The sequence below is a fragment of the Chiloscyllium plagiosum genome, chromosome 25, assembly GCF_004010195.1.
Source record: "Chiloscyllium plagiosum isolate BGI_BamShark_2017 chromosome 25, ASM401019v2, whole genome shotgun sequence".
NCBI lineage: Eukaryota > Metazoa > Chordata > Chondrichthyes > Orectolobiformes > Hemiscylliidae > Chiloscyllium > Chiloscyllium plagiosum.
In genome coordinates, this window is record NC_057734.1 from 24,027,267 (window position 1) to 24,048,207 (window position 20,941).

The following is a 20,941-nucleotide window of genomic DNA, read 5'->3' on the forward strand; positions in this document are numbered from 1 at the left end:
AGGAAGGTAAATTTCCCATTTCAATGAATGGGTTTGCTCCTATCCGTGGTTTCAGGCTTCTGCGGTAGGTCTTGGAACATATCCCCCGCGGTTACGGGGGGGACCACTGTAAATACGTCTTCTGTATATTGATATATAGACTAGACCTTCCTCAGATGAAGAGTCACCAGACTCAAAACATTAACGCTGTTTTCGTTCCACAGATGCTGCCAGACCTGCTGAGTTTCACAGCAATTTCTGATTTTGTTTCAGAGGGGCGGCACGGTGGCTCAGCGGTTAGCACTGCTGCCTCACAGCACCAGGGTCCCAGGTTCGATTCCAGCCTCGGGTGACTGTCTGTGTGGAGTTTTCACATTCTCGCTGTGTCTGTGTGGGTTTCTGCTGGGTGCTCCGGTTTCCTCCCACAATCCAAAGGTCAGGAGAATTGGCCATGCTAAATTGTGTTAGGTGCGTTAGTCAGAGGGAAATGGTTCCTGAAGAAGGGCTTATGCACGAAACGTCGATTCTCCTGCTCCTGGGATGCTGCCTGACCTGCTGAGCTTTTCCAGCAACACATTTTTCAGCTCTGATCTCCAGCATCTGCAGTCCTCACTTTCTCCTAAAAAAAGTTCAGCATGGTTTGGAATCTGGTGAGACGACTTCAATCCTTGAGGAGGAAGTTAAACTCGAACTGTTTTAGGAGGAGATTTCAGTTGAAAAGGGTGGGAGAATTGGACAAAACTGTCCCGAACTTCTGAATGTTTGCATTAATTGACACTTCTTTGGAGAATTGAAGAGGAAGTAGGGAGAGAGCTTTTGTTTTTTATTTTCAGGAAAATAAAAAAAAGGGGATCCTGGAAATCTGGGTGGGTTACTCTTTGGCGGGTCGGTGTGGACTGGTTGGGCCGAAGGGCCTGTTTTCACTCTGTAGGGAATCTAATCTAAAGAAAGTCTAACTACAAAGATTTCCAGTATCCCCATTTTTTTTTATTTTCCTGAAAATAAAAAGCAAAAGCTCTCTCCCTACTTCCTCTTCAATTCTCCAAAGAAGAGTCAATTAATGCAAACATTCAGAAGTTCGGGACAGCTTTGTGCAACTCTCCCAACCTTTTCAACTGAAATCTCCTCCTAAAACAGTTCGAGTTTAACTTCCTCCTCAAGGGTTGAAGTCGTCTCACCAGAGTCCAAACCATGCTGAACTTTTTTTAGGAGAAAGTGAGGACTGCAGATGCTGGAGATCAGAGCTGAAAAATATGTTGCTGGAAAAGCGCAGCAGGTCAGGCAGCATCCCAGGAGCAGGAGAATCGACATTTCGGGCATAAGCCCTTCTTCAGGAACTTTTTTTAACCAGTAATACAAACTGCTGTAATGAAACGTTAAACTATTTAACTTAAGCTATTTACCTATCAACTTAAAACAGTTCAACAGTCTCTTGTTACACACATGTAGCCCTCTTAAGAAATTAAGATCGCTGATTCTGTTTAAATACAGTACATTCGTGAATGCAGTTGCCGTTCCATATAACTCAACAGTTTATGTTCTTTCACCATCACTTAAAGCTCTTCACTCTACATAATTTTTTTTTGGGGCACCTATACAATATAAATGTCCACCTTGAGACAGGGATGAAATTAAACAAGCCTTCTGGTTTATTGAGGTGCAACGTGGAATAATTTGCCAAACAGGTCAACGCTGTCTGAAATCACAGCCGCCTGGGGAAAATGAATATTATGATGCACACAAGCTATTCCAACGTTTCAATCCCAGGCAGGAACTTCATCACAGAGTGATGATGCAACCACAAAAACACTAACCCCTTCATGATGCAGTCAAGAAGCTCTTGAAAGGGCTAATGTCAGGCTACAATGATGAGGGATAGTAGAAGCACAGTTTTATGACAGGCTAAACAGAAATAAAGTTATTGCTCACACGCTCTCCTGACACATTCTCTCCTCGTGAGAACTGGCAACAGAAATCATCGAATCTGTAGATTGTGATAACAAGCTGAACCATGGGCTTTCATGCCATTCAGTTGAAAACCTCACCTTTCAAGGTATTACCAACTACAACAGTATGTACTCTCACCAGAACAAATAAGATTAAACTGGATCCACACCATCCCCTACTCTTTTTAATGAAGCTTAACAGGGAGGGGACGAGGGTTTGGATCATCAACTTGTGCACTTCCATGAGTCCGCTGGTGAAGACATTTGTAACTGAGCCATATGTTGCCAGGACTGGAGGGATTAGCTTATCGGGAGAGGCTGGGTAGGTTGGGACTTCCGCGGAGTGTAGGAAGTTGAAGGGTGACCTTATACAAGTTTATAAAATCATAAGAGGAGATGAATAGCAAAGGTCTTTTCCCTGGAGTAAAGAAAACTAGGGGCCATATTTTTAAGATGAGAGGAGAAAGATTTAAAAGGGACCTGAGGGGCAACTTTTTCACACAGAGAGTCGATTGTATGTGGAATGAACTGCTAGAGGAAGTGGTAGATGCAGGTACAGTTACAGCATTTCAAAGACATTTGGACAGGAACATGAGCAGGAAAGGTTTAGAGAGATATAGGCCAAATTCAGGCAAACGGGACTAGTTTAGTTTGGGAAATCTGGTTGACATGCATGAGTTGGACCGAAGGGTCTGTTTCCGTGCTGTTTGACTCTACGTTACGGTGGCACGGTGGCTTAGTGGTTAGCACTGCTACCTGACAGCACTAGGGTGCCAGGTTCGATTTCAGCCTTGGGTGACTATCTGTGTGGAGTTTGCACATTCTCTCCGTGTCTGCATGGGTTTCCTCTGGTTTCCTCTCACAGTCCAAAGATGTGCAGGTCAGGTAGATTAGCCATGCTAAATTGCCCATAGTGCTAGGCGCATTAGTCAGAGGGAAATGGGTCTGGGTGGGTTACTCTTCGGAGGGATCGGTGTGGACTTGTTGGGCCGAAGGGCCTGTTAGTAATCTAATCTAATCTGTTCCGAACCAGGGTGGCAAAGCAAGCACTGTGCTTGGATTCATTTTCTTGAAGTAAGCAGAGAATAAGTTTAGGGTCCAGAAAGCTATCAGTGATCCTTGTTGGAAAGAGTCTATCAGCTCTAAGGTCATGCCCCATTGGATATACTGCCTGCCTAAATTCAGATACTTGGACAATGTACTCAAAGTGTGGGTCAGCTTTGTCAAATCTGAAATAAAAACAAAATGCTGGAGGAACTCAGCAGGTCAGGCAGCATCAGTGGGGAGCAGGAAAAACAGAGTTAATGTTTCAAACTCAAATGACTCTTCCAAAGACCAGGCCTTGGAACGTTCTGAAGCAGAGTCAAATCAGACTCGAAAGTTAACTCTGTTTCTCTCTCCCAGACACTGTCAGACCTGCTGAGCAACTTAAAAATGGCTTAACTTGCTGAAGAAAATAACGCTTTGAAATAGTGGACACTGATCGCTGTTTCAGAAACCACAGTGAAAGTGAGGGGAGCAGGGCAGAATCAGAATCATACAGAGAAGCTAACTAAACAAATCTTGACCAACAGACACCGAATGGAACTCCAGCACCAAAAGTTCAGCTGAACAAGACCCAAAAAAAACTGGATACCAAACAGGAGCCTAATTTAAAATGTCTACAGTCGATATGGATTTTGCAGTGTTAATAAATTGCTGGTCCACAGGAACAGTACTGCTGGCAAACTCTGGGTGAAAAAGACAAATATTTTCCTCTCCAATACAGGATACATTTTAAGTCTATTTTACCCTGTTAACTAATATTTTGGAGAGGAGGGAAGGGAAGGGGCAGAGAGGTGGGGAGCATGGGAAAGCCTTCTAGCCAAACCTGCTTCTGCACTTCCCAAAGGTCCAGGTAATACACACTTCTGCTCATGTACAAAATCAGAGGTGGCACATTTTCCCCTCATTAACCCAGGAACACTGAAGACAATCAGTGACCAGCAGCCTCTCCAACTGAGATCTGAATTGATTGGTGGTCTTTTTAAAGCTTCCCTATCCACAAGACTCAATTGCTCACTAAATAAATTCACTAAAACCACTCAGAGCAGTTTCACCAATTTGACTTTAGCAAAAATGAGTTTGATTGATCAGGAGAAATACTCCAGTCAACTTAAGTAATGTTCAAAAAGTATGGTTAAAATTAAAGTGGCTATTCAATGTAAAGGATTAGCTAGCTTAAAAAAACAAGAAACAGCATATTATACCTCAGGTACATTTCTTTTGAATTCTCGGCTCAGTTCTATTAGATGCTTGTGAGATTGTTCACTCTCCTCCTGACGAGCTGCTAGCTCTGATGCAACCGAATTCAGCTCCTTCTGTGGATGAGATAAGGAGAGAAAGTAAGTTATTATCACAGAGGTCAAAAGTCTGCTTAAAAGTTTATCTCAAGCCAGGTTGGAACTGTTGTTGACTGCAAGCTACCAAGAAGGATTAGTAGAAGAATGAGGGCATGAACTAGGAGTCAATGAAAGGCTTTTAGATAGTCAGATATTTCAATTACCTGCAAATGTTTTCCACGATTGGGAATTACTAAAGGTTAAAAGGGCTTCAAAAGATTAAAGTTCATTAAAATCACGGAAGCCAAGTTCATGCTATCTTTAAAGTGTCAGATACAAAAACTGCTCACAAGCAAGATTTCCTAAACGGTGGCTCAGTGGTTAGCACTGTTGCCTCACAGCACCAGTGTCCCAGGTTCAATTCCAGCCTTGGGCAACTGTGTGGAGTTTGCACTTTCTCCCCGTGTCTGCATGGGTTTCCTCAGGGTGCTCCGGTTTCCTCCCACAGTCCAAAGATGTGCAGGTCAGGTGAATTGGCCATGCTAAATTGCCCAAAGTGTTAAGTGCATTAGTCAGAGAGAAATGGACTGGTTGGGCTGAAGGGCCTGTTTCCACATTGTAGGGAATCTAATATAGTCAAAGTTACTATTTGTTGTTAGCTCAATGGGTCAAGGTAAAAAAATTCATGAGGAAGATGAAGGGTCCAAACTTCCATCAGTTGATCTCAGCTGTGCAGTTCAAGAGTACGGCCTCTGGGTTCCAAGCCTCTGAACTCAGAAGGAAGAAAATCTGGGTTCCACTTCCAAATTGAAAGTCAGTGACCCCAGTTGGAAGGTCAAGAATGGGGGGACTGGCTAAATACTGGCCAATATCACCAAAGCTTATGATCAAGGTCACTTGAGTGAGGTACCAGAGGACAAACACTGTCCAATGAACCATAACTCAACAAGCAGCAGACATGGAAAAGGGAGGAAATTGGAGCCAAATGGCTCGAGGGTAAGAAGGAAAAGGATAAAAGCAAGAGTAAAAAAAGCACAAATATATATCATTTCAGATGAAAATATTTCATAAAATTCAACGTCACACAATTTAGGAGAAAACGTCATTCAATTCTTTGTTGTGTTCCCTTGTGAACACCACATTGAAGCAGAGTGACATTATAAAATACTTCTAAAACATATGAAAATGAATACATTTGCATTAACTGCTAAACACACTAGGATCAGGAATTAGATGACAGATTAGATAGTTTGAGCCTTAGAAACAAAGTGAATTTCAAATTTAACAAAGGAATCAATCATAAGAAATGGCATTTTATGGTAGCAGCAGAAATTTCGAAGTTGTAAAATATAGTAGTTCAATTTTCAGTAAATTGCTTTAAAACATGAATGTAAAATATCTCCATGTTTCTACTGCTTCAGGAATAATATTATAAATGTGAATCTTCTAATGTCAACTTATCACAATTCAACTAATTTCTTTTGAAGTCTCAATTGTCAACTGCCTTTCTGCATGATTAAGTTCCCATTCCATCTTTTTATCTAGGAAGTGCCATTAATATTTTTACCCATGATGTTATATTGATAGCTGACCCAAAATAGCTTGTTGGTCTGACCAATATTCAATACCTCCTGTTAGTTCTAATGTGAACATTCTCAAAAACATAGAATTGAAAATCTGTAAATATTTAATCAAACAGAAATCAGTGAAAGAGATCAGTTTTATGAGAATTGTCTTCCTGTTACAAATCAGGAATGTTTTCATTGACCTGCACAGATGGGGAAAATGATCAATTTTCTAAAATCTACATTATTCAGTTCAAGCTGGAATATATTAGCCTTTATTAGAAATATCATACTCAGTACTAGATGGTTTTTTTTAAAAGACAATATTCTACCACAGGTTATCTACTATATATGAGGCTCTTTCCTGCAAACATCAATACTCCAGAAACACAGCTTGACAGGAAAGTTTTAAGCCTGTTCATTATATGCCATGGCAACATCACACACCATGCATCTATTAAGCTATGTATGAAGTTACAAGGTGTGAAATGAATTCAGCTATAGATAATTAGTGGCAGGAAATCAGATGACTAAAAAGAATTAATGAGTAAACTGTATAAAGACATAAGCATGGAACATTAAAATTTAAAATCAGCATTAAGAATGAGCTATATTAAAAGACAATCCTTTAGGGACTTACCCAATGGGTCAATGAATTTATCCAGTAAATAGCTGACCAACAAGTCCCAGGTTTGATCTCTATGCAACACTGAGCTCACTGATTTCAGCCAGGGTTATGGCAAGCACCTATAAATGATGTTAGCATCTTTGGAATGGAAAGCTGCAAAGCAGATTTAGTTCTCTCCTTCTCATAATTACGTAGCAAGCTCAGCCTGAAATCTTACATACATAACTAAGAGTTTTAATTAGATGTTGGCATAGTGGTAATGTCACTGGACTAGCAGGATCAGGAGTAGTCATCCAGAGGATCAGGCTAGTTTTCTACGGCACTGATTCACTTTGTGGGGGAAGGGCTTCAGGACTCTGAAGCAATTTTGGGAGGATGTCACCCATTGCACATCACTGAACACAAACAGCACAATGTAGGTGGAGTTACAACACACTAGACCAAAGTAGAGTACACACTCTCTGGTTCACATGGACATATAAAGAAGATGGCTAACCCCTTAGCTCATGTAGCTATACGTTTTGATCAGGTATATGTGGAATAACCATGTACAGCAATGTTTAGTATTAACGTATAAGAAATAGTGCTACTTTGAAGTCTATGCCTGAAGACAATTCTTGAACTTTGCCTTCTCTTTGACCAGTCTGTATTTTTATTTGAACGCAATTTCATCAGGTGGCATCAAACCACATGTTAAGAGAGTTCGCAGCATGTCAATCTATGAAATTTAAATTCAATTAATAAATCCAACAGATGAGTACAGCAGGATTTTGATGCTAATCTCAGTGATGGTAGCTATGGAACTATCAATTGTTGTAAAATGCGCATAGTTCAGGGCAGGAAGGCTGCTGTTCCTGTCCAGTCTAGCCACCATGTGGCTTCAGTCTCTGAAACAACCGAGTCCAGCACAAAGCTTCACCAAACTTGTACCAAAAAGCCAAAAGATCTTGTGGCTCATAAAGGGCTATCAGCGTTACAAGTAACACCAAATCCCATGAAAGAATTAGCAAGGACAAATGTCCACCTTCGCCAACAATTTGCCAACAATCCTAACTGTGCCCCTCAGGAGATGGTGAGCACTTGGGTAAATTATACATGGGTATTCCTCCACCTCCACCCCGCCCCCCCCCCCCACCCCCAAGGCATAACTCCACAAGGCGGGCGGCACGTTCAGGAGAGGGGCATGCAGAGTGACAGCTTCCTCCCTGATTTTAGGCAAGTCATTTGACTCACAAAGTGGCTGCATAAGTCTAAAGAACGGCGTGTGACTTTCTTTTACTGAAATGGTAACCCCTCCACAGCCCGATTCTTTCTTTTTGTGTTGCAACTAATTGCAATCAGCAGCAGATATCTGACACAGTGACAGCATCAGCAAAATTGTTGCTGAGAGCACAGAATCTTTGTCTAAAAATAATCAGACATTCTGTGCACTGCTGTTTGTTATAATGGTAATCGATGCTGGAGGCTTTGGATTCCATCAATTTATAGATCTCCACCGCTCTGCCTAGTGATTGTGCTCTGCACATGCTGCCAAGGAAGCACAGGGCACTGGATGATTAAGATAAGCCCAGATTCTATTCAGACATTCTTTATCAGTTCTGCTTCTCTGCAATGCAAAGATGGCTTGAACACCTTAAGATTAGTTCGCCAGCAATGATGTCAAACTTAAGGGTATTGATCAATAAATCAAATCACACAAAATCAATCAGCCAATCAGACAAGCTAGCAAATGCATTATTGCTGCTTCCCAAAGGCAGCAGCCAGTGCACGGATTTCAGCTAAACAGCATTGCCTGGCGCTCTGCCAACCACTCGTCCGTCTAATAGACTCCACAGTAGACAAACACAAGCCCAGCAGAACAGCAATAAATTTCTCATCAAATAGCAGAAACAGACACAAGATGAACATCTGCTCTGCCCTGACAAAGCTCTTGAGCTCATCTCAAATAAATGGTATCTGCAAACTGTGCCTGACAGACCACCCCAAAGGCAGCCTCACCTCGACCAAAGTAGCACACAAGAGCATTCTGTCGGTTATTTCAATCAGTTAATTTAAACTGACTTCATACTTCTTCCTTCCAAAGTTGAGTCTAATCTGAAAAGTAGCCAGACCCAGGCAGTCAATAAATAGACCATCTAGGGAACCTGTACCACTCGGACAACCTCTTACAGTTTCCATCAAACCGAGATGACCTGAAAGGTAAATGAACACTGTAATGTGCTTACCAATAAGACCCAACAGTGCTACAAAAGACTCTGAACAAATTGCTTCCCACTAGGAATGGACTTGATTGATTAAAGGACCAGTCATTCTAAAGGTTGTTCTGTAGTAAATCCATAGCACGACCAGCCATGGTGTCAAGTCCAATGCAAACCATCACACTGGTAAAATAAAATCCAATCAAAGCTGTATATAACTTCCACACAGCAACGTATATACCTGGCGCACATAAACCTCGCCTTGATTTAATTCTGCCCTTTCGATCTGTGCTGCACAACTCCAGGCAATGAAGTGTGCTAGAGTGGTTATATGGTGCAATATGATATCATTTCACTGCCAACTCTCCTGAGCACCTGCTCAGCTCATTTCTAAAGGTCAGTGTAAATAAACCAAACTTGGATGTTATTCCAGTTACAAAGCCAATCGTAGTTTTTAGAATGTCTGTGAAAGAAAGAACATGCGTTTTTTGAGCCCTCTTCACAATCTCAGGACATTCCAAACTATCTCACAAACAATAGCCTATGTTCACCTTCAGTCCCTGCTGTAACCGAGAAACATGGCAACTATGTTAAGCACAGCATGATCCCGCAAACAGCAATGATGCAAATGGCTGGACAGCATGTGGTTCAGTGATAACTCCTGGCACGGACATCACCTCAAACCTCTTTCAATCCTGGCACAGTGTCCTTTGCATCCAGGTGACAGGAAATCACCTCAGATAGTTCTGTACACCCACAATACAACATTCAGTGTTAACTGCTGGCTGACTTCAGAAAGACATGCTTAGACACTTTATGTCAAGATATGAAGTTTGGGATTCTGCTGATAAAAAGAAATCAGATCTCATCACGTCAATTAATATTTACCCGACACTTCTTTCAAAGTTGGTCATAGGTCCAACACTGTCAAGAGCAATGTGGACTTACACTTGGAATTTTAAAAACATCCTGAGACATTTCAAAAATGAGTTTTAAAAGATGGAAAGAGAAATGAAGAGCAGATATTTATAAGTGCATTCAAAGTGGGACTGGGTTTCTGAAGGTTAAGCTGTACAAGAAATGGGAGAATGGATAAAATGAAAGATGGGGAAGGAGATGGAAGACTGGAAATGATGGGGTGGGGTGAAACAGTGACAGGATTTGTAGCCAAGGACATAGATTTTAACCTGAGGGCATTGTAGGCCAAAGTACTAATGAAGCTTAGTGAATGTAACTTGTGCATGACCAGATTTGGTGTGGGCCAGGAGTGTGTTTGAGTTGGTGTGTTTAAGGCCAAGTGGTGATGATGGAAAGTGAAGCATGGAAGGCCTTAACAAAGGCTTTGGGATAATGGACTCCAGAAGTACTAAAAGAGTTTCGACAGTATTAGGACAGAGGTTTGCAGAGATGAAAATAAATTGTATTTGCAATTGATAAAATGTGGAGCTTAATTATGAATTCAACAGACTATCATGGTTACTATTTTTTTGGTAACACTATATCATTGACGTTTAAAATCTATATTAATTACCTCAGTTTTAAGAGACATTTTCTCAAGAGAGTTTTATTTATTAAAACATCCTGGTTGATGTGGGATAAAAACAGAAAATGCTAGAGGCACAGCTGCAGTAATATCTCCCTTTAGGATAGTCTGAAGGCTCTCTGCTTCTCCCTTGAAAAGAGGCCTGACCTGAATAGTCCCCATCCATCACCAGCCCCTCCTCCCACCTGGGTAAGCTCATTCTCACTCCTTTACCTTGACCCACTTTCTCCTAGTCAAAGGTGTGGCTGTTGGTATGTGAATGGGTCCCAGCCACAAATGCCTTCTTGTGGGGTATGTAGAACATTCCTACTCAGGCCCCACCCACAACTCTGTGAATTGATGTAATCGGTGCTGCTTGTTGCTCTCAACTAAAATTGGAAAAGTCATCGGTTTTGCTTCCCATTTCTATCCTTCGTTCACCTTCACCTGGTCCATCTCTGGCTCTTTTCCCTTCCTTGAATTCCCTATTTTCATTTCTGTCCACCAACATAGAGGAAAACCCATTCTCAGTTACTTTGACCACACTCTGCTTCCTTCAAGGACTCTGTTCCATTCTCCCAGTTCCTCAGTCACTGTTGCATCTGTTCGGATGATACCACCGTTCAGAAGGGTGCTTCTGACATGACTTCCGTTCTCCTCAACCAAAGACTCCCCCTCACCATGGCTGGTAGGGCCTTTGCCATGTCACACCTATTTCCACCCTCACCACTTCCCCACCCTCCTAAATAATGACAGGGTAGCCTTGCTCTCACTTTCCACCCCCAGCGGTTTCTGCAGTCAAAGGATCATCCTCTGCCATTCCTCTGCTTCTACCTCAAAACAGATCTTTCCCCTCCCCTCTACTGTCAGCCATTCTGCAGGGACCACTCTCTCCATGACACCCTGGTCCATTTCTCTATAACTTTGAACATTTCCTCACCACTTCCCCACCAAGGCAACTGCCCATGCAATCACAGACAGTATAACACTTGCCCATTTACCTCTGCCCTCTTGACTGTCCCAAGGTCTCAAACACACCTTTCGGGTGAAGCAGCACTTCATTTGTACTTCTTTCAATCTTGTCTACCCGCTGCTCATAATGTGGTCTCATTTACACTGGTAAGATCAATCAGAGACTGAGAGACCCCTTTGTGGAACAGTTTTGCTTGGTCTGCAAGAATGACCCCCAACCTTGCAGGTGTTTGGCATTTCAATAAACTACCTTTCCCATGCTAACATTTTCATCCTGGGGCTGTTGCAGTGTTTCAATAAAGCTCAACATAAACTGGAGGAATATCACTTACTTTCTACTTTGGCACTTTATGTCTTCCCTTCAGGACTCAACGTTGAGTTCAACAACTTCAGAGCATGACATCTGTGATTACAACCACACCTCTGTCCACTCAAGGCTCGGTTGTGTCTTGTTGGCTTTGCTCTCAGCACAGCAGTTCATTTTCACACTTTCACACTCATCATTTACACCTATTTTACATCTTAATCACTCCTTTATCATCATTAGCACTCCCTTTGCCTTTTCTTTACCATCTGTTCCACTCGCTCCCCCCTTCCCCACTGTTAACAACATAGAAACCACCATTTTCCTGCCCCTTTCAGTTCTGAAGTAGAATTATTCCAGATGCAAAACACTAACTCTGTTTTTCTCTCCACAGATACCGCCAGACCTGCTGAGTTTCAGGTTTTATTTATCCATGGTAGTGTGCTTTCATTTGATTAGTAAATGAGGGAGTTTTATTCCAACCAAAAACAGCTGACATTCAGTATTAATGCCTGATAAGAATGGGAAACAATGCTAAATTAAACTGTACAATTTCATCATCTAAACTCAGAGCTTCTTCTTCATAGTAGCAGAGAACGGACTGCAAAACATTTTTCCCATTCAGGGTCAGACAGTCAAACATCTATCGTGGTTTGGACCTTTTATATAAGAAAATGTTACAAAATCTTATAAAATGACAAGCTTTACAGAAATGTATTTAAACAAAAAACTGTTTCATCCATACTGTCACCTCTTAAAGGCTCCTTCTCACAAACCACTATGATGAAAGATCTGTGTATGTACACCAGGCCTTAATTGCATGATTTTATACACTTGCCACTGCGTGAAGGAGCAATTAATACGATACATTACACCACAATATGTCAGACAGTGTTACAGTGAGAAGGTTAAGTAAACCAAATACTAATAATATCAGCAGCAGTTTTTAATTAACTTTTAACCATTGCAAAAAGCAAGAATCTTCACAGGACTTGACTATTCATTGCAAGCTTGCTGTTTTCTACAACAGTGTTTCTGAAGAACAATTTCACCCAGCAACTAACACGAGGTAAAAACTGTTCCATGTCACTGGAAACATGAGTGTATACAAGCCATACAGAGAGATCAAATTTCCAAATCACAGACGAGTGGAATAGGATATAATTCATTCAGCAACTCCGTGGCTGAACGGCCTGCCATCATTGATAACAGGACTGCTCCACCAACTAGTCTAGAGCCATACCTGGCCACAGTGCACAAGTCTAGCATTTGAAATCTATACAACTCAAGTCTCTTATGCATTTTTTATTTGCTAATGTGGTCAATTTGAAATGCGCAGCCTAAAATTTTGTGAAGGGCAGTGTTTCCATGCCAATCAATAGACAATAGACAATAGGTGCAGGAGTAGGCCATTCAGCCCTTCGAGCCTGCACCGCCATTCAACATGATCATGGCTGATCATTCCTAATCAGTATCCTGTTCCTGCCTTATCTCCATAACCCTTGATTCCACTATCATCAAACATATCGGCAAATTGATGGGAACATAAATTTAAAATGTAAAAGTGCCTCTTCAACTGTAACGTCATGCACCAAGTAGTTTTGAAAGGCTCCCTGTTCTAGCATTGCATAGAAGTGGATGAGGTACAGAGAGTTACAAATATCCACTGTAGTTTCATGGCTTTCAAAAAGCAAGAGGTTGAAGGAGTCATCCATACCTAAAGGCCTAAAGAGACACTGGGTGCAAGAAAGAAGCAAGAAAATGCATTAACCAATGGACAAATACCAGTGACCACAATGAAGAGCAATTCTTCCCTGGTTTACTAATTTTGAATAACGTTGAAATACTGTCTGCGTATTACTGTACACAGCTCCTACTATTTCTTTGAAATCCCACCGGTCTTAAACTACAGCTAATCTGAAGATCATCCATGAAAAAGGTATCAAAGGATGGAATTGCAATGTATATGTCTTAACCTACAGAGATATAACAATGTAGCATCTATTTAATGGGTAATCCAGAGATCTGTAATAGTCATCTGGAGATCAACTCCCACTGCCCCGATTGGAGAATGTCAATTCAATGACCAAAATAAACCTCATCTAAGGAGCGAGCATTAGCAATGGTGACCGAATTGTCATAAAACCCAAACTGGTTCACTAAGCCCATTAAGGGAAGGAAATTCATTCATTTTCTCATCTATAAGTGACTACAAATTCACAACAATCAATTCACTTGTAAATGCCCTCTGATAAGGCTGAGCAAGCCACTCAATTGTAGCAAACCATTCTGAAAAACATTCCAGATGAAGGGCTTATGCCCGAAACTTTATCTCTCATGTTCCTCAGTTGCTGCCTGACTTGCTGTGGTTTCTCCAGCGCTCCACCTTATGACTCTGAAAAATCTGTTAAGCCACTCATAGTTCACTGTAGGGGGGGGAGGGGTGGGGGTGGGGGGGAAATTGTGTAAAACACCCTGGGATTTAGGTCTGACATTGAATATACATTGTGAACATCAAAAGTATTGAAATTAGAATGAGGCACCTCAGAGTGGAGTATGATGTTTGGGGAAAAGTTTATTTCAATTGCACTTTCTGTAATTTTCAATCTGAAATGCTTTGCTCTCAAGCTATCCGCTGACATGAAATGTTGATTGTAAAGATTAAGAATGTAGATTGTAAAAATTAAGAATGTTTCTGTTGCACTGAAGCAACTAAGAGTGGAACATGTTGAATGAAGACAATTTGAATTTTATCATAAATTCTGTAATGTACTCTTACAAATTTTATGAATAAAGTATATTTTTGGGAAGATAAACAAAAACTATAACAACAAAATTAGGTTGATGATCCAGTATCAATTAAGTCATCCAGGCTAGTCAAAGGCCCAGTCAACCTTACCAACATCTGTGAATTTATGCCAAAATTGAAAAAGCTATTGTGTGGCACTATCACCATGAAACTGGATAGATTTAGAATGGAGCTCAAAAGTCATCTTCTATGAAGTGCGGTGGGATGTCAGCATGAAAATTGCATTCAGCTATAATCTGGAACATCCTGATGAAGGGCTTATGCCCGAAATATCAATTCTCCTGCTCCTCGGATGCTGCCTGACCTGCTGTGCTTTTCCAGCACCACACTCTCGACTCTGAAACATCATAGCCTGGCATGTTCCACACTCTACCAATACCATCAAGTGAATGAAACAGCCCTGGTCAACCAGGACTGCAGAACAGCATCTCAAAAGCAGAGCCAACTATACCTAAAACCGAAAGGCCACTCTGCCAACTTGGTGAAGCTACGACACAGAGCTAAGTGCACACACTGAAAACAACATACTGTATATGAAACAAAGTAATCTTTAAATCAACAGAGCAAAACAAAACATTGCAGTTTTGCCACATCCTGTCCTGAATGGTGATGAATGATTTCATAACTAAGGAAAGAAGGAAGCTCTGAAAACATTATCATCTTTAACACAGGGGAGCCCAGCATGTTGGTGCAAAATACAAGGCTGTAATATGAACAACCACCTTAAACTAGAAATGCCAAATGGATGATCCTTGCTGGTCTCCTCCTGAGTCCACATTGTCTTCAGCCAACAGGACTGGATGAATGTGGCAGCAGGAAATAGCTGAGCATACTAGACACAGCAAATGGCCCTGACAACATCCGGCTGCTGCACTTCAGAACTAGCTGCACCCCTAACTAAACGATTCATGTATAGCTACATCACCGGCATCTACCTGACATAGTACAAAGTTGCTCAGGTAAGCCATGCACAAAAATGCAGGATAAATCTAATCCAGCCAATTATCACCCCATCAGTGGTACCCTTGACCAGTCTTAGTAAAGGTGTCATCAAGCTGCACTTACTTGCCAACAGTCTGCTCACCAATGCTCAGTTTGGATTCCAGTTGGCTCCTTACCACATTACAGACTTGACCCAAACATGGACAAGAGATTTAAATTCAAGAGGTGAGATGAGGGTCTCTGTCATTAACATTAAAGTATCATTAACATTAATCTAGTGTGATGACGTGGAGCACTAAGTAAATTGATGTCAATGGGAATGGAGGAAAGATCACTCCACTGTTTAGTCTTACCAGCACAAAGATTGTGGTTATTGGCAGTCAATGTCAGCCACAGAATATCAGTGCTCATGGAGTTCCTCACAGCAGTACACATTTTTAACCATTTTTAGATGAAGATCTATAGCCTCTCTTTCCCATCAGAAGATCCGGTGGGGATGTTGGTTAGTGATTACACAGTGCTCAGCTCCATTCCCAATTCCTCAGGAGCCGAAGGGGTCCATGCCCGTATGTCACAAAAACAACTTTCAGACTTGGGCTGATTAGCAGCACCACGCATCACTCTACAAGAGAATGTTTAAAACTACCTCCTCTTTTAATTATATTTAACAACATTACCATCACTAAATTCCCTACATCAACATCCTGGGCTGGGGGTCACATTGACCAGAAACCTAACTGGACCAGTGATGTAACACTGTCACTGTACATTGCGGCCTGAGACAGGATATTCTGTGATGACTAAATCACTTGCCAATTCCCCAAAGCCTTTCACCTGTCCACAAGGTACAAGTCAGGAGGGAATACTCTCCATCTGGTTGGCTGAGCACAGCTCTAACAGCATTCAAGAAATTCAATATCATCCAAGTCAAAGCAACGTAGCCAATCAGCACTCCCTCCACATTAACAGTCCCCAGCAAACGCTGTGATTGCAGGGTATACCATTATAAGACACACTGCAGCTAATCGCCAAGGCTCAGTTAGCACCACCTTCCACACCCAAAGCCTCCACCGTCTCGAACAAAGGCATAAGTACATCATCAGCTCAAAGTTCTCTTCCAAGTCACACGTCATTTTTTAAAATATAGCATCATTGTTTCATCCTTATTGGGTCAAAACACTGGAACTCCCTCCCCAATGGCATTGAGGATGTCCTGCCTCCCCAGAAACTGCAGCAGGTAAGGAAGGCAGCTCACCATGACCACCTTCTCAAGAGCAATTAGGGACAGGCAATAAATGCTAACCCAGCCAGCGACATCTATATTGCAGGAACAAATAAATTAAGAATGATTTAATGGTTCAGAAAATAAGCCTGGCACTGAAATTGGTTTATTCAACCATTAAGAAGAACATTGGCTATTAAAAAGGTCCCAAAAAGGGACAGCAAATTGTTTAAAGCTTTCACTGCCCCTTGTGCTTTCAGCTTTCTTTTCAGGAAATCGTGTCTATTGAAAGTACTGAGCAATCTAAAATAAATAGGCAACCAGTGACCCTTTAGTGCTTGATTTATTACCAGTAGAAATGGCAAGATTAAAGGGAAAGGAATTTTGTAGAGGGAACCAAGTACTTATTCCACCTCCTCCCTAACATGTGTTCCACATCATTAGCTTTCAACGGTCTCCTTACTTTACAAAGTAATCATTAGTGGAAAAGACTCTGCAAAGCCCAGATGACAGACATTATATTAAAGTGGAAAAGCTCAACCAAGCCAGACAGAGGAACGCTCATGCAGCTTGTCTGCTATTGCCAGCACTGATTACCATATCACTGCTTCAGAACTGGTTTTAGTTTTATTTCCAGTTCTCTCTGATTTTGTCGGGATTATGTTGAAAGATTAAAATGCAATTGTTTTGTTCAGGTGTTCCCTTCTGCTGACACTGGTGAAATATGTTTGGTTCACTTCAGTTTCAATTAAACAGCTATCTTCTACATCCTGTGGAGGGAGATCATTTCAAATAACCAAGCGTAAGAACACTGTTAAAAACCAACAATGTGGAATAATTTATATTGCTTAGCATTGAAAATGGTATAGTTACACTAACCTTAATATTTCAATCAAAGGGATTACTTCTTGTTAACTCCTAAAATGTTCCCTTTTCTAACCAGGGTCTTGGAAATATTTTCTGACTGCAGACATGTGACTACAAGAGCAGGTCAAAGGATGGAAATTCTGCCACAAACAACTCACCTCCTGACTCCCCAAGACTGGTCCACCACCGACAAGGCACATCTCAGGTGTGTAATGGGATATTCTGCACCTGACTGGACATATGGTGGGGACAGTGGCACAAACCAAGGACTGTGGAAGGGAACGGCCCTTGCGAAAGGTAGGGAGGGGTTAGGGGAGATGTCTTGATGGTGGGGTCTAGTTGGAGTTGGCGGAAGTGTTTAAGAATGATGCATTGGATGTGGGGTGGTAGGTGAGGACAAGGAGGATTCTGTCTTTATTGCGTTTGTAGGGGGGGGATTTAGAGCATTGCAGTGGGGAATGGATGTGATGCGGTGGAGGGCTGTCTAAATGACAGAGGGAGGAAAAGTACAGTGTTCAAAATAGGTGGATCCTTGGGAGTGGAATGTCTTCTTGTCTGAGCAGATGCGGCAGAGGTGGAGGAATAGGGAGAACGGATGGAGTTCTTACAGGTTTCTGGGTGGTTTGAAGTGTAGTCCAGATATTTTGGGAGTCTATGGGTTTGTAGCAAATATCCATCTGGAGACTGTTGCAGGACATGGAAATGGAGAAACATGAAGGAGGTGAAAGAGATGGACCAAATGAATTTGAGGGCAAGGTGGAAGTTGTGGGTGAAGTTGATGAACTGCTTTGTCAGCAGCACCTCCCAAATCTACAATCTCTACCACCTGGAAGAACAAAGGCAGCAGATGCATGGGAACACCACAATCCGCAAGTTCCCCGGCAACTCACACGTCATCCTGACCCAGAACTGCTTCACCGATCCTTCACACTCCCATCCTAATAAGCACCATTTGTATCCTTACATGATACGACTGTGGCAGTTCAAAATGGCAGCTCAACACCATCTTCTCAACTGTAATTAGGAGTGGGCCCCCAAACCCATGGAAAAACAAACTGGAAGGAAGATACTTGATAGCATTTACAGCAGGATCATACTATGTAGGTATTTGGTGCTAAGGCCATTTTCCCCAAAGAATTTCCATATGAATGGAAGATGTCCTGTCAGAATCTTACTGTGATCAACAGATGTTGAACACACTGAGTTACAGAGACAACTGAAACGGAATTAACTCACAACTTATTGTATTTTAATCCTGGAGATATGGATATGTACATTTGGTATTATTGTTTCAATAAAGGAAGACTCCCCTTATCTTATAATATCTTATAATATCTTGAAAATTAATTGAATCTCCTGGAACCCCTTCAGAATCCACTTTGATATCTCTTCAGTGTCCCAGCTATTCTCTAACAGTTTAAATGGAAATCTTTCAGCTCAGCAAATTCCAACTTCCTTCGAGAACCTTACAGTTGCAGACTCCTCAGCTTATTGAACTGGCTTCAGAAATACCTGGAATGTTTGTCACAGCTTCTTTCCAAGCCAGCTATCCAAGCTGACTGCTTTTCACCATCTGTCCTTGTGAGGGCTACCAAGATGTTCGACGCTAGCTTCCAGCTAAGCAAATTTTCCATCTTCTCAGCTCTTCATAAACTCCAAGTGAAGTGCAAATTACATAAGCCCAGATCTTCAAGGGACTTGAGTGAGAACCATGGCGTTAAATGAAGCAAAAAGAACATGCTAAATCTCACAGCTCCTTTCCATGGCAATGTGGCAGCCTTTGAGATGTTCGGCGCAAAAATGCAAACAGATTATTTTACCTTCAAAAACAATTCCTTGATTCGGTGACCCATAGAGTTTATCAAAATTTTGGAAATGTACCATTCCTTGTTACGTTTTCTCAATACTAACTCTCACCTTGTAAATTAACCATGGGTGGCTTTTAACTAGAATTTACCCAGACTTGTCTGATGTGCATTTACATTTGAAGTGTTTATCAGAATCTTAATCACGCTTCGCCATTCATCTACTGTACATCAAAACAGATTCCAATTCCTCAAGTCAAAGGTATATTCTAAAACACGAATTCTGAAACTGGACATTTGCAAGAGCAGATGGGTGAAGTTATTAGCCAGGTTTTACTACCTTCGACTCCAGTGGGATTTTGATCAGTGTAATTTTGAAAAAGTTTGAACAAAGTCAGCTGTACAAGTTTTTTTTAATTTTCGTTCTGCGAGAGGTACGGTATATGCTTCCATGCTTTCACCTCACTAGCTTGAGTAATTACAACCTTAATTTGTCCTTCCCAAAGCAAAGAGCACCGAAACACCTAGCTCATTATAAATGTCAAGCGGCTAATTATCTTAGTCAGTTTTTGTTTTAATTTTAAAAAGTTCCAAATTACCCCAATTTTGATAGCTATAATCTAATAAAAATTAGTTCTGTGAATTTTTAATAGAATTTCATCTCCCCAAAAGTAACTCTCTGGATAGCAGCGTTGATGTTTACTCCTTAAAATTACTAAACATTGAATTATTACATACTGTAATTAAGGCACAGCTTTTTACTGGTTTATAAAATATAATAAGCAGTACATAGGTAAATGAATGGTTATAAAAGTGATTGCACTAGCCATGCCCAAAGGAAAGCCTGGTATCTCAACCCTCCACTAACCAGTAGTTAAGCTCCCCTGATTAAAAGCTGGATGGTAGCAACGCAAACTGGGCAGACCACAGCCTGTGCTCTCTCAATGTTACAAGGGTACATCAACTGACCCAAGCTCTTCATAATGCACCTAATAAATATTAACAAAATTGTTAATTAATACAAAATATTGGGAAGAAACATTTAAGTTGACAAATTAGGGAACATCATCTGAGAAATTGCTTGTTCAAAGTGCTGTTCTCTCTTTACTTGGAGCAGACTGTCTAAGACGTTTGTTCCCACCTATTTTGATGTAACCATAAGATGAGAATCAGGATTTCTATAAAGTACTGTATCTTACTTCCTTGGTGACAGCCTCAGTTAAACCCTCACCTCTCATTCAGAAGATGGAGAATTCATACCCTCTTCCAAGATTGGTGCAAATCATTCAGAACTACACTTCAGTGTAACCACACCATTCAAACTAATGGCGTCGGAATCGTGTTATTGATAATACATGCAAGGAAAGTTCACACTCTACAAATAACCGCATTAAAGACAATTTGTGTTGAAGAAACACGAGTTATAGCAGAACCGACTCTACTTCCTTTCAGATGAGATGTTAAATCAAAACCTGTTTTACTCTCGCAGTAAACTCCAGGAATTAGTCAAAGAAGCACAGAGGAATTCTTACAGGGCCCTTGCGACACTGACATAGCCTGAGAACTGAGATCTTGTCATTCAACAAATATCCTTTAGTAAACGACAATAAAGCAGATTGTCCTGTTGTTACGTCATTGTGGGACCTTGCTGTGTAGAAATTAGTCATTCCTGAAGAAGGGCTTACGCCTGAAACGTCGATTCTCCTGCTCCTTGGATGCTGCCTGACATGCTGCGCTTTTCCAGCAACACATTTTTCAGTGTAGAAATTAGTAACTGCATTGCCCTACCTTAAAACCATGTCTACATTACAAAATTTCTTTAGTCTCGGTGAAGTACATTATGATGCACTGAGATCATGAG

The 20,941-nt window shown here is 41.3% G+C and overlaps 1 protein-coding gene across 1 annotated transcript in view; it reads right to left on the reverse strand.

Moving 5' to 3' along the window:
• Nucleotides 1-20,941, reverse strand: part of cux2b (cut-like homeobox 2b) — a 325,807-nt gene that overhangs the window by 170,034 nt on the left and 134,832 nt on the right. Inside the window, exon 2 of the mRNA XM_043715266.1 lies at nt 4,175-4,285. Within this exon, the coding sequence (XP_043571201.1) occupies nt 4,175-4,285 (111 nt within the window). The remainder of the gene's footprint in view (nt 1-4,174; nt 4,286-20,941) is intronic.